This window comes from Chiloscyllium plagiosum, chromosome 4 (genome assembly GCF_004010195.1).
Source record: "Chiloscyllium plagiosum isolate BGI_BamShark_2017 chromosome 4, ASM401019v2, whole genome shotgun sequence".
In the NCBI taxonomy this organism is placed as follows: domain Eukaryota; kingdom Metazoa; phylum Chordata; class Chondrichthyes; order Orectolobiformes; family Hemiscylliidae; genus Chiloscyllium; species Chiloscyllium plagiosum.
The window spans coordinates 16230028-16244323 of record NC_057713.1 but is presented as its reverse complement, the minus strand read 5'-3'; the positions used below and the strand labels follow the sequence as shown (position 1 = coordinate 16244323).

The following is a 14296-nucleotide window of genomic DNA, read 5'->3' as shown; positions in this document are numbered from 1 at the left end:
ATCCTCCAACCCTGGCAACATCCTTGTAAATCTTTTCTGAACCCTTTCAAGTTTCACAACATCTTTCCGATAGGAAGGAGACTAAATTGCACGCAATATTCCAACAGTGGCCTAACCAATGTCCTGTACAGCCGCGACATGATCTCCCAACTCTTGTACTCAGTACTCTGACCAATAAAGGAAAGTATGTTCATCCAGTTTTTTGTGCAGAGTGTGACTGACACAAGCTCGAGAACAGCACATGTGCAGCTGTCCTACAGCTGGGTTTGCAGTGAAGACCACAACATTGGGGAAGGCCAGCGTAGGACTTCAGTCAGAATAGAATGGCAGTCCCGATTGCACACTTTGGCTAATCCAGCACTCTTTCCACTGAGACACGAACCACGTTTTGGAAAACTGCTGAGGGGTATTTATTCAAAGGAATACTGTTAATGAAAGAATGTTGGCCTTTAGTCTATTTGACATAGTTTTATTGCACTTGTGATGACTAGCAGATGTTAGAGAAGTTCAAATATAAAGGATTCACAGCTGGGATTTATCACAATTGGATCTTGCTCACTGACAACACTTGAATCTCCTCCAACTCCAAGTTTAAATTAGGCCTTGGATGTCCACTTTCTAATGAGGCAAGTTATTCAAAGCAAGGAACATGAATCAATATGGCATTAGCTCTATTCTTTGAATATTATTATTTCATCTTCATCTCGGCTAAACAGCACAGATAAAAATGACTCACCATTGTTAATACTGCTCGACCCTCTAAAATTTGAACTAGACAATGAGGAACCATAACCTTAACTGAAGGTAAATATTTCATCCGTTAAATCACCAGAGCGTACCAATCATATCTATAAAAAAATCATTTTGTTGTTCTCATTCACTTTCCATTCCATCAGGAAAATCCACAGGAGATATAAACATGCAGCTGTGTATGTAGAGAGGAGCATTTCACCTCTATACACATTTAACACCAGTGGGATGCTACGTCAAGGCAGAAATATTCCTAACAGGATAAAGTTAAGGTAATTCTTGGGGGAAAACAGGGAATAGAATTAGGCACAGTTGAAACAGGTTTTTAATCGAGAGTGTGTTGCTGGAAAAGCACAGCATGTCAGGCAGCATCCAAGGAGCAGGAGAATCAACGTTTCGGGCAAAAGCCCTTCATCAGGAAAATAAAACTTCCCATCACCAAACCATCATCTCCTAGACTGTACATAACCTCATCACATCAGGGGATCTCCCATCCACAGCTCCCAACCTTACAGTTCGGGAACCCCGCACCACCCCGTTCGAAAATAAAAAAAACAAGTCCTGAAACAGACTTTAACCCATCTCTGTCTGCCTGTGCAGCTGCTCTGGAATGAAATGGGATCGTTTTATGGTTTCCTTTAAGTTATGCAGTCATAGGAGGTGAATGTCACCAGTAAAAGGATTCACTGATGGTACTGAATGTTCAGGGGAGCTGGTGAGACTCTCTCTCTTGTTAGAAATGAATATTGCCCACAGCACAAACCTTACCAGTGACTTATCAGCCTCAACCTGGATTTTACCAAGGCTTTACACCACATAGAAATGGTCTGTTTCAGCATCTGAATGGTATTGAACATTTCAGTTATCAGAAAGCATCCCCCAGTTGAGACCTCAGATGGACGGAACGCTGTTGATGTGGATAGGTGGGCCTGCTCCTACTTATTCAAAATTGTTTGCTTGAGTCGGTCCTGAATGACTAACTCCTCCCTGGTACTTTACATCAACACAATGTGACTGTTTCAGATGAGTGAACAAACTAATTTATCTGGGTTTAGCAGAGCCCTGCTTTCTTAACAACCAGAAAAACATTTCCATGTGATGTGTCACAGAGCCATATGCTTTAGAAAGATCTTTGATCCCTGCTCTGCTATCAACTAAACTGACCTCAGTTGAATCAATAGACTTGTATGTCTTCACAGGATGTCACTATCATTGGTAAGGGCAGTGTTGCTTACCCCAAACTGCCTTTCAGAAGTGGTGGTGACCTTTTTTTTAAATTGCTACATCCATGTTGTGTAGGGACCGACAACTGTGCTGTTCGGGAGGAAGTTCTGCGATTTTGATCCAATGACAGTGTAAAAACATTGATTATTTCCAAGTCAGGGAAACTTGCAGGGGATGGTGTTCCCACGCATCTGCTATCTTTGTCCTTCTAGAAGATAGCGGTTGTAGGTTTGGAAGGAGCTTTTGAAGCAGCCTTCATAAGTTACAGAAGGCATTGTGTAGATCATACAGGCTGCTGATACTGAATGCTGGTGGTAGGGTGAGTGAATGTTGTGCCAGTAGTGGGCTGCTTTGTTCTGGACCCATCCAAGTAAATAAAGAGTAAACCATTGTACTGCTGACCTGTGCCTTATACATGGTAGACAAGCTTGGGGAGTCAGGATGTGAGTTATCAATCGCTGTATTCCCAGTGTCAGCATTCTGCTCGAGTAGCCATATTAATTATGAGCTGGTTCAGTTATTTTGTTGGTCAGTAGTAACACAAGATGGGGAATTCAGCAATGGCAATGTCATTGAATGTTACAGTAAGATGGTCAAGTTCTCTCTTGGTATTTAATGGTCCTTGCTTGGCTCTTGTGTGGCTGTACATTACAGCCAATTACTAACCTCAAGGTGCTGTGCATAGACCATTTTAGTATCTGAGGAATAACAAATGGAATTACAAATAGGTTCCAATTGCAATTTGAAAGATTCATTTAAACCTTTAAACTCCACTTCCCTATTTTGGGGATCATTCCATGTTGTGGTTCTGTTCGCCGAGCTGGGAATTTGTGTTGCAGACGTTTCGTCCCCTGTCTAGGTGACATCCTCAGTGCTTGGGAGCCTCCTGTGAAGCACTTCTATGATCTTTCCTCCGGCATTTGTAGTGGTTTGAATCTGCCGCATCCGGTTGTCAGTTCCAGCTGCCCATTGCAGTGGCTGGTATATTGGGTCCAGGAGGAGAAAGTGAGGTCTGCAGATGCTGAAGATCAGAGCTGAAAATGTGTTGCTGGAAAAGCACAGCAGGTCAGGCAGCATCCAGGGAACAGGAGAATCGACGTTTCGGGCATAAGCCCTTCTTATGGGCTTATAAGTGGCTACTAAGGATAGCTGGCATAAGCCCTTCTTATGGGCTTATAAGTGGCTACTAAGGATAGCTGGTCGTGTCGTTTTGTGGCTAGTTGGTGTTCATGGATGTGTGCTGTTATGAGTCCTAGTGGTCGCAGTAGTCTGGCTGTCAGTTCAGAAATGGTCTTGATGTATGGTAACGTGGCTAGTCCTTTGGATTGCGGCATATCCTCATTCCGTTGTCTATTCCTTACGCATCTGTTGATGAAATTGCGCGGGTATCTGTTTTTGGCGAATACATTGTTCTGATTCCTGAAGAAGGGCTTATGCCCGAAACGTCGATTCTCCTGTTCCCTGGATGCTGTTTGACCTGCTCCGCTTTTCCAGCAACACATTTTCAGTATATTGGGTCCAGGTCGATGTGCTTATTGGTTGAATCTGTGGATGAGTGCCATGCCTCTAGGAATTCCCTGGCTGTTCCCTGTTTGGCTTATCCTATAATAGTAGTGTTGGCCCAGTCGAATTCATGTTGCTTGTCATCTGCGTGTGTGGCTACTAAGGATAGCTGGTCGTGTCGTTTCAATGGCTAGTTGGTGTTCATGGATGCGGATCATTAGCTGTCTTCCTGTTTGTCCTATGTAGTGTTTTGTGCAGTCCTTGCATGGGATTTTGTACACTACATTAGTTTTGCTCATGCTGGGTATTGGGTCCTTCGTTCTCGTGAGTTGTTGTCTGAGAGTGGTTAGTTTGTGTGCTGTTATGAGTCCTAGTCGTCGCAGTAGTCTGGCTGTCAGTTCAGAAATGGTCTTGATGTATGGTAACGTGGCTAGTCCTTTGGATTATGGCATGTCCTCATTCCGTTGTTTTTACCTTACGCATCTGTTGATGAAATTGCGCGGGTATCTGTTTTTGGCGAATACATTGTTCTGATGCACTGCAGTGTGTTGTGGCCCTTTTGAATAGAGGAAGAACAACACCTATACAATGTATTCATCAAAAACGGAAACCCGCGCAATTTCATCAACAGATGCCTAAGGGAAAGACAACGGAACGAGGACATGCCACAACCCAAAGGACTAGCCACATTACCATACATCAAGACCATTTCTGAACTGACAGCCAGACTACTGCGACCACTAGGACTCATAACAGCACACAAACCAACAGCCACTCAGACAACAACTCACCAGAATGAAGGACCCGATACCCAGCGTGAGCAAAACAAATGTAGTGTACAAAATCCCATGCAAGGACTGCACCAAAACACTACACAGGTCAAACAGGAAGACAGCTAACGAGCCGCATCCATGAACACCAACTAGCCACGAAACGACACGACCAGCTATCTTTAGTAACCACACACGCAGATGACAAGCAACATGAATTCGACTGGGCCAACACTACTATTATAGGACAAACCAAACAGAAAACAGCCAGGGAATTCCTAGAGGCATGGCACTCATCCACAGATTCAACCAATAAGCACATCGACCTGGACCCAATATACCGACCGAAGTGGCAGATTCAAACCACTACAAATGCCGGAGGAAAGATCACAGAAGCGCTTCATGGGAGGCTCCCAAGCACTGAGGATGTCACCTAGACAGGGGACGCAATGTCTGCAACACAAATTCTCAGCTCGGTGAACAGAACCACAACAACGAGCACCCGAGCTACGAATCTTCTCCCAAACTTTGATCATTCCATGTAGTCTTCACTATTAGGAAGAATCGTTTCCCAGCTAAAATCATAAATTTTCCTTTCATCAATCTGTACCTTTATTAGATTGTAGTTTAATTTGAGTACAGTTCGGATCAACCCTCTCCTGAATGCTGTATTTAGCTGATTATCAATGCAACACTTCTTTGTTTCCAAATTGTGGGAGGATCGCCTATATATTCATTCCTAAAAACTGATCAGTGCAGGTTCCATCCCCGACCTCACCACTCGATTTATACCTCTGCCACTGGAAATTAATCTATTTTGAGCTCTGTAATCCTAACCAGGACCTCTCCGCCTGTGATGTCAAACTCATTAAGTTTAATTATAGGAAGACAATGATGGCTAACATGTAAGTAGTATCTTCCCGAGAGAAAACCTCCAGGAAATGATCATTTAGTAGGTTAAATGTTTTTAGTTTGACCTTGTTTGAATCCTAAATCTCAGATTATCCTGTTGTTCGAACACTGCTTGCCAGTAATTTATACAACTTGTGTGCATGGGACCCAGCGACATTCATGGTCAAAGAGTTAATGTGAGGATCAGCCCTTTTGGCAAGTGAGGACAGGAGCATTTACCCCAGCAAAAAGGAGATATAAAAAAGGGAAGGAATAAGTCATGCAAGGCAAAGCATTTTACCACACTGACAAACAAAAAAGTGTTTTTTTCCATTTAAATTTTTTAAAAAACTAATTATGGTCTTTTTAAAATGATAGAAAGCCATTATGGGAGCCTCTGAAATGTTCACCTTCTTCCTCAACCAAGGATTGCGCAGCTCCATTGTTGGCAGGACCTTCAATCGGGTCCAACCCATCTCCCATACTTCCGCCCTCACCCGTTCTCTTCCCTCTTGCAACAGCGATAGAGTTCCCCTTGTCCTCACCTTCCATCCCACCAGAAGATCTTTAGCCACCATTTCTGCTACCTCAAGTAAGATGCCACCACCAGACACATATTCCCCTCCCCTCCCTTGCCCGCTGCACACTTTGCTCTACCACTCATCTTAGTGTCATCTGCAACGTTTGGCACACTACACGTGGATCTGGTACTGTAATTTTTCATATAAATCTACAATTTCAAACAAACCTTAAAAACCTAAAATGGGTGAATTGTGAATTATCTAATTGCCGGCCTCCTTAATCTCAGTCTCCACTTTAAGTGAATATTCACGTAAGGTTACAGTAAATTCCAGATTGCTGAACCTAACTACTTCATTTTTCACACAAATGCCAAAACAGCAAATGTTAAATGTTTCTCATCACAAACCAGTGACAGATGCACACACCAAAAAGCTAAGTGCAAATATCTTCAACATGAATACAATTTATATTTCGTTAAGAATGATTTATTTGGTTTTCCATTAGTATTTTACCAGGATAATAAAACAAAAGAGATAAAGATCCAAAGTTATCTTTTGCTGGAAGCATGAAAAGAATCCATGCTTGATAAACAGCAGCACTGCAGTGTGTCATAGTCCAGTTGGGCACCTTAAAAATCTAACTACAATGAAGCAGTATAAAATACTGACACTAAATTTCTCCTCATCAGCACATTTCTTACAATATTGTGTTGTGAAATGATACAGCTGAGTAACACATTCTGCTCAGAAGCCTTATTTTATGTCCTGGCTTGAAATAGTGGCGCTGAAATAAATACCAGTGATACAAGACTCGCAGACCAACACAGCTGGCTTCATTACTTGCTCCACAGAAAATGTCCCCGTTCATTCCCAGTGTAGTACTGAAACATTCCTTATCAACAAGAAACAATTTTGAAACTCTGGGGAAAAAAAACTTCATTGTCACAGGAGAACACTCCCATCTGATGTTTTACATTAAAATTCCCAGTAGATGTTACTTAGAAGAAAATCTGAAATGTAGGAAATTTCACTGTAAAAACACAATCAATGACAACAGAAATGAATTGACAAAAATTAGCAGCGTTTGAATGTGACCCGAAGTTGGGTAGGGGGGTCAATGCATTTCTACATCCATGCTGGTCATATTTATACGACATAGGAGCCATTTTAACTTGCGCACAACTTATGGGGTTAAAATAGGGCCCTAACCTTCATTGCTGAACTAAAGTAACCAGCATTTGATGGGATACATTTTATTATCCAGGGTGCTGACTGTGGTTAGAAGGAGAAATGGTAAATTATTCAACTTAGAGGAGTTCCTCCACTTCGTAGGAGGAACAGATCTGCCGAGTACTGTGCATCTTCAATGTTAAGGAGTTGGAACGTCCAGATGTACAGCAAGTCAATAAGTCACTGAAGGCTAACATGTAGGTACAGCAAGCAATTAGGAAGGCTGTAGAATATTGAACTATGTTGAAAGAGGATTTGAGTACAGGCATATTGAAGTCTTGTTTCAAGTGTGTAGAAATTTGGTTAGACTGCACAGGAGTACTGTGGGCATTTCTGGTCTCATTATCACAGAAAGGATATTATTGCACTAGACACGGTGCAATGACGTTTCTTCAGACATGTTCCTGGGACGGCAGGATTGTTCTATGAAGAGAAAGTTTGGCAAACTGGACCTGTATTCTCTGTGGTTTCACAGAATGAGAGGTGATCGCGTTGAAGATTACAAAATGCTTAAAGGGAGGGATAGGGTAGATGCAGGTAAAACAGATGCCCCTCACCTCAAGGACTCATGACTGAGGAGTTTTCTTTTCGACTGAAGAAGAGTCTTACCAGACTTGAAATGCTAATTCTGTTACTCTTTCTTCACAGATGCTGCCAGAACTGTTGGAGTTCTCTACCACAGGAGACTGTGGAAGCTCAATCATTGTCAATGCTTAAGATTTCTGATTATCGGTGGTGTAAAGAGTTATGGGGTATTTGTCAATAAAAGGCAGTGAATGTTCTGTCAGCCATGTTTGCATTAAATGGCACAGCAGGATTTACAGGCTGAATGGCCTAATCCTGTTCCTATGTTGGACTTAGTTCAGCAGGACGAGTTCTCAGTATCTGCTGTCTGAACTAGCAAAGACTCAACCCTATACTAGTCTGTTTTCTGAAGTGATGTAGCAATTGTCCTCCTTGCCACAGAAGTGAAGATGAAGATACAAGTATGTCCCGATGAGACTCAGGTGGCTTTAAACGGGTACACTTGCTAAAGGAAGACAAATCAAGGTAACCATCCATGTCAAACCAGCATTTCAAACCCGATTCCAATAGATCAACAGAAAGCTAGGGAACTGTTCATGAAAGGCCAATCTTTGGGAGGACTTAAATTCTTCCCATTTCACATCAACTGGCCTATTATCCCAACACCTGGAATGCATGGAGCGAGGGAATTAACTGAACAGGCAAAATAAAACTGAAGTAGTTCTTACAAGCAAGTTAAAATCCAACATTCCATCTGTTCCTGTGCTGTCTAGACTTAGACAAGTCAACTGTCTCTGGGGTGAAAAGAGCATATCTCCATCAAATAAACAGGGACTCTGCCTACAATGACTTGTTATTACCTTGATGGAGAAATTCCTCAGTACAGGCAGTCCCACATTGTGAATGGTCTCCTTTCTGGAGTCTATTCGCAAATCAATTTGTACCCGAGTCGGAACACAGTGCAGAACAACGTTAAGCAGCTGTTCATAAATATAGGAAACGTTTGAATCTTGGGTCTTTAAAATTATACCCCTGTATGGGATTGCATTCCAAAAGTACAAGTGTTCATAAATCGGGGAACCACCAGTATAGTGATGAACCCCCTGTATAGTGATGAACCCCCTGTACGGTGATGAGCCCCCTGTACGGTGATGAATCTCTTGTATTGTGATGAATCTGCTGCACGGTTATGAATCCCCTGGATAGTGATGAACACCCCTGTACAGTGATGAGCCCCTATGTGGTGATGAACCCTAGTCTGGTGATGAAACCCCTGTATTGTGATGAATCTGCTCTAAGGTGATGAACGCCCCTGTACAGTGACGAACCCCCTGTATGATGATGAAATTCCTGTACGGTGATGAAACCCCTGTACGGTGATGAAACCCCTGTATAGTGATGAGCCCACTGTACGGTGATGAGCCCTCAGTACGGTGATGAACCCCCTGTATAGTGATGAACACCCCTGTACGGTGATGAAACCCCTGTATAGTGATGAACCCACTGTACGGTGATGAAACCCCTGTATAGTGATGAACCCCCTGTACGGTGATGAACACCCCTGTACGGTGATGAAACCCCTGTATTGTGATGAATCTGCTCTAAGGTGATGAACGCCCCTGTACAGTGACGAACCCCCTGTATGATGATGAAATTCCTGTATAGTGATGAAACCCCTGTACGGTGATGAAACCCCTGTATAGTGATGAACCCACTGTACGGTGATGAGCCCCCAGTACGGTGATGAACCCCCTGTACGGTGATGAACACCCCTGTACGGTGATGAGCCCCATGTGGAGTGATGAGTCCCCAGTACGGTGATGAACCCCCTATATAGTGATGAACCCTCTGTACGGTGATGAACACCCCTGCACAGTGATGAGCCCCCTGTATAGTGATAAACCCTCTGTACGGTGATGAACACCCCTGCACGGTGATGAGCCCCCTGTATAGTTATGAACCCCCTGTACGGTGATGAACACCCCTGTATGGTGATGAGTGCCCTGTACGGTGATGAGCACCCTGTACGGTGATGAACCCCCTGTATAGTGATGAGCAACCGGTACGGTGATGAACCCCCTGTATGGTGATGAGCACCCTGTACGGTGATGTACCTTAGTATGGTGATGAGCCCCCTGTACGGTGATGAACCCTCTGTGCGGTGATGAACCCCCTTACGGTAATGTACCTTAGTCTGGTGATGAACCCCCTGTACGGTGATGAACCCCCTGTTTGTTGATGAACCCCCTGTACGGTGATGAACCCCCTGTATGGTGATGAACACCCCTGTACGGTGATGAGCACCCTGTATAGTGATGAACACCCCTGTATGGTGATGAACACCCCTGTACGGTAATGAACACCCCTGTACGGTGATGAACCCCCTGTATAGTGATGAGCCCACTGTACGGTGATGAGCCCTCAGTACGGTGATGAACCCCCTGTACGGTGATGAACACCCCTGTACGGTGATGAGCCCCATGTGGAGTGATGAGCCCCCAGTACGGTGATGAACCCCCTATATAGTGATGAACCCTCTGTACGGTGATGAACACCCCTACACGGTGATGAGCCCCCTATATAGTGATAAACCCTCTGTACGGTGATGAACACCCCTACACGGTGATGAGCCCCCTGTATAGTGATGAACCCCCTGTACGGTGATGAACATCCCTGTATGGTGATGAGTGCCCTGTACGGTGATGAGTGCCCTGTACGGTGATGAGCACCCTGTACGGTGATGAACCCCCCTGTATAGTAATGAGCACCCAGTACGGTGATGAACCCCCTGTATGGTGATGAGCACCCTGTACGGTGATGAATGCCCTGTACGGTGATGAGTGCCCTGTACGGTGATGAACCCCCTGTATGGAGATGAACACTCCTGTACGGTGATGAATGCCCTGTACGGTGATGAGCGCACTGTACGGTGACGAACCCCCTGTATGGAGATGAACCTTAGTCTGGTGATGAGCCCCCTGTATGGTGATGTACCTTAGTATGGTGATGAGCCCGCTGTACGGTGATTAACCCTCTGTGCGGTGATGAACCCCCTTACGGTAATGTACCTTAGTCTGGTGATGAGCACCCTGTATAGTGATGAACCCCCTGTACGGTGATGAATCCCCTGTTTGGTGATGAACCCCCTGTACGGTGATGAGCCCCTGTATGGTGATGAACCCCCTGTACAGTGATGAACCTGAGACTGGTGATGAGTCCCCTGTATAGTGACAAACCCACTGGTGATGAACCCCCTGTACGGTGATGAACCCCCTGTATGGTGATGAACACCCCTGTACGGTGATGAGCACCCTGTATAGTGATGAACACCCCTGTATGGTGATGAGCACCATGTATAGTGATGAACACCCCTGTACGGTGATGAACCCCCTGTACGGTGATGAGCCCCCTGTACGGTGATGAGCTCCCTGTATAGTGATGAACCCCCTGTACGGTGATGAGCTCCCTGTATAGTGATGAACACCCCTGTACGGTGATGGAGCCCCCTGTATGGTGATGAACCCCCTGTACGGTGATGAACCCCCTGTACGGTGATGAACCCCCTGTATGGTGATGAACCTCCTGTATAGTGATGAACACCCCTATACGGTGATGAACACCCCTGTACGGTGATGAACCCCCTGTATAGTGATGAACACCCCTGTACAGTGATGAACCCCATGTACGGTGATGAACCCCCTGTATAGTGATGAACCCCCTGTACGGTGATGAACCCCCTGTACGGTGATGAACCCCCTGTAATGAGATGTACCTTAGTCTGGTGATGAGCCCCCTGTATAGTGATGAACTTCCCTGTACGGTGATGAACCCCCTGTACGGTGATGAAACCCCTGTACAGTGATTAACCCCCTGTATAGTGATGAACCCCCTGTACAGTAATGAACCCCCTGTACGGTGATGAACCCCCTGTAATGAGATGTACCTTAGTCTGGTGATGAGCCCCCTGTATAGTGATGAACTTCCCTGTACGGTGATGAACCCCCTGTACGGTGATGAAACCCCTGTATAGTGATGAACACCCCTGTATGGTGATGAACCCCCTGTACGGTGATGAACCCCCTATACGGTGATGAGCACCCTGTACGGTGATGAACCCCCTGTAATAAGATGTACCTTAGTCTGGTGATGAGCCCCCTGTATAGTGATGAACACCCCTGTACGGTGATGAGCCCCCTGTATGGTGATGAACCCCCTGTATAGTGATGAACCCCCTGTACGGTGATGAACACCCCAGTACGGTGATGAGCACCCTGTATAGTGATGAACACCCCTGTACGGTGATGAACCCCCCTGTACGGTGATGAACCGCCCTGTACGGTGATGAACCCCCCTGTACGGTGATGAACCCCCTGTACAGTGATGAATCCCCTGTAATGAGATGTACCTTAGTCGGTGATGAACCCCCTGTAGAGTGATGAACACCCCTGTACGGTAATGAACCCCCTGTACGATGATGAGCCCCCTGTACGGTGATGAGCCCCCTGTATGGTGATGAACACCCCTGTATGGTGATGAACACCCCGTACAGTGATTAACCCCCTGTATAGTGATGAACCCCCTGTACAGTAATGAACCCCCTGTACGGTGATGAACCCCCTGTAATGAGATGTACCTTAGTCTGGTGATGAGCCCCATGTATAGTGATGAACATCCCTGTACGGTGATGAACCCCCTGTATGGTGATGAACCCCCTGTATAGTGATGAACACCCCTGTACGGTGATGAACCCCCTGTACGGTGATGAGCCCCCTGTACGGTGATGAGAGCACCCTGTATAGTGATGAACACCCTGTAATGGGATGTACCTTAGTCTGGTGATGAGCCCCCTGTATAGTGATGAACACCCCTGTACGGTGATGAACCCCCTATACGGTGATGAGCCCCCTATACGGTGATGAGCACCCTGTATAGTGATGAACCCCCTGTACAGTGATGAACCCCCTGTACGGTGATGAACCCCCTGTAATGGGATGTACCTGAGTCTGGTGATGAGCCCCCTGTATAGTGATGAACACCCCTGTACGGTGATGAACCCCCTTACGGTGATGAACCCCCTGTACGGTGATGAGCACCCTGTAAAGTGATGAACCCCCTGTACGGTGTTGAATCCCCTGTACGGTGATGAACCCTAGTCTGGTGATGAACCCCTTGCATAGTGATGAACCCTCTGTATTGTAATGAATCCTTGAATGTGTCAATCTTATAATTGAGTGACTCTTGATTTTGAAACAGTGACTCCTAGTTCTACATTCTTCCATAAGAGAAAACGTCCTCTCCACATAAAGTCATAGAGTCATAGAGATGTACAGCACGGAAACAGGCCCTTCGGTCCAACCCGTCCATGCTGACCAGATATCCCAACCCAACCTAGTCCCACCTGCTAGCACCTGGCCCACATCCCTCCATCAATAGTTACCTTTCTATAGTTATCTACAGAAACATTATTACAATAAACACGATTACAACATGTTACATTTACTTTGAAAAACTACCAGCAGGGACAATGTGCTGACAACTGAGAGGACACCAGCTTTTCTAGGAGATACATTTCTTTCTCCTTTGCGCGTTCCTGATGGTCAAAGACAACCTTCCATACCTTAGGAATGATCGTCAGATACGGAAAGAAACAGTCACAGTTTACTGCAGGAAAGATTGCATGTACAACGTTGCTTTTGCATATCCAAACATTTTGACTCCATCTTAATGACATAAACATGGTGGATTTCTTTATGCCAAACTGGAGGGGAGCTTCAACATGAAACAACAATGTTCAATACCAGCAATATTTAGGATCCTAAGCTCACCTCTTTGATCCTGTCCAGCTCATTCTGCAGCGTTTGCTTGGAGATTTCCACTTCAATTAGTCTCTGCCGCAGGGACTCGTTCTCATCTTCCACAGTGACACGCTTCTCCTCCACAGTCTCCAGTTCATGGTGTAGACGCACAGACACATCTTTGGCAACCTGTGAATAACGGCAAAACAACAACTCAGCTCAAATTCTCCTGGAAAATTATCCTTCAAAATAATCCCTCAAGGCTTTGCAGGAAAACAGTGATGCTGTGCATACAAACCAGACTCAGCACAATGACTTGAAATTATATCACCATTCTGTCACTGACTCAAAATCGAGGAACCCCCTCCCTGACAGTATTCCATACCCAATGGACTGCAGCAGTTCAAGATATCTCAGCATCACCTTCTAAAGGGCAATTTGGCATGAGCCATAAATGAATGAATAAAGAAAATAATCCAGGTCTGTTCATTGGCAATGGTAATGCGCATCATAGGCAAGTTAAGCTACTGACCAGGTTCAGGCAAAGAACTATCGCAGAGCTGACTTATCTGAGGGAAACGCTTGTGGTATTACACCTCTATAGAGATTAATACCTACAGCAGGTGGGAGAATTTTTTAAACAATTTTTATTGAAAAAGATGTTGAATCTTTTACAAACTTATTAAATTACTATAAAATAGTATAACAATCTTATAGTAGAACAGCAATAACAATAAACAAACAACTACTCTACTTCACAAACAAACTAGAGGAAAAAAACTATGCATACTACAGTTCAATAAATAATTAAACAAATTAAAATAAATTAGATTGAACTAAGTTAAATTAAAGCACTCAGCGCAACCCCACCAAAACTCTCCATCACCGGGAGCATCAGTTGGCACACCCGTATTTATTCAGGTTTCTTCCTCTCAGGGGCCCCGGACCAACCAGACACAGCCCTCACGGCTACACAAAGGCCCTAATCAATATAGCAGATAAGTCTGCATCCATATAGTTCAAAACGGGCCGCCATGTCCTAAAAAAGTTTCAATTTTCTGGTGCACCATACTTGTGAGGAAGTCTA

At 44.9% G+C, this 14296-nt stretch overlaps 2 protein-coding genes across 4 annotated transcripts in view; one reads left to right on the top strand and one right to left on the bottom strand.

Annotated features, from left to right (window-relative positions):
- rab12 (RAB12, member RAS oncogene family) overlaps positions 1–14296 on the top strand; it is a 376582-nt gene that overhangs the window by 267680 nt on the left and 94606 nt on the right. The gene's annotated exons all lie outside the window — the stretch shown is intronic.
- The window catches only part of LOC122548878 (microtubule cross-linking factor 1), a 208133-nt gene that overhangs the window by 158728 nt on the left and 35109 nt on the right, over positions 1–14296 (bottom strand). For all 3 annotated transcript variants that reach the window (XM_043687778.1, XM_043687776.1, XM_043687777.1), the window contains exon 3: positions 13240–13398. In XM_043687778.1, coding sequence (XP_043543713.1) covers positions 13240–13398 — 159 coding nt within the window. The remainder of the gene's footprint in view (positions 1–13239; positions 13399–14296) is intronic.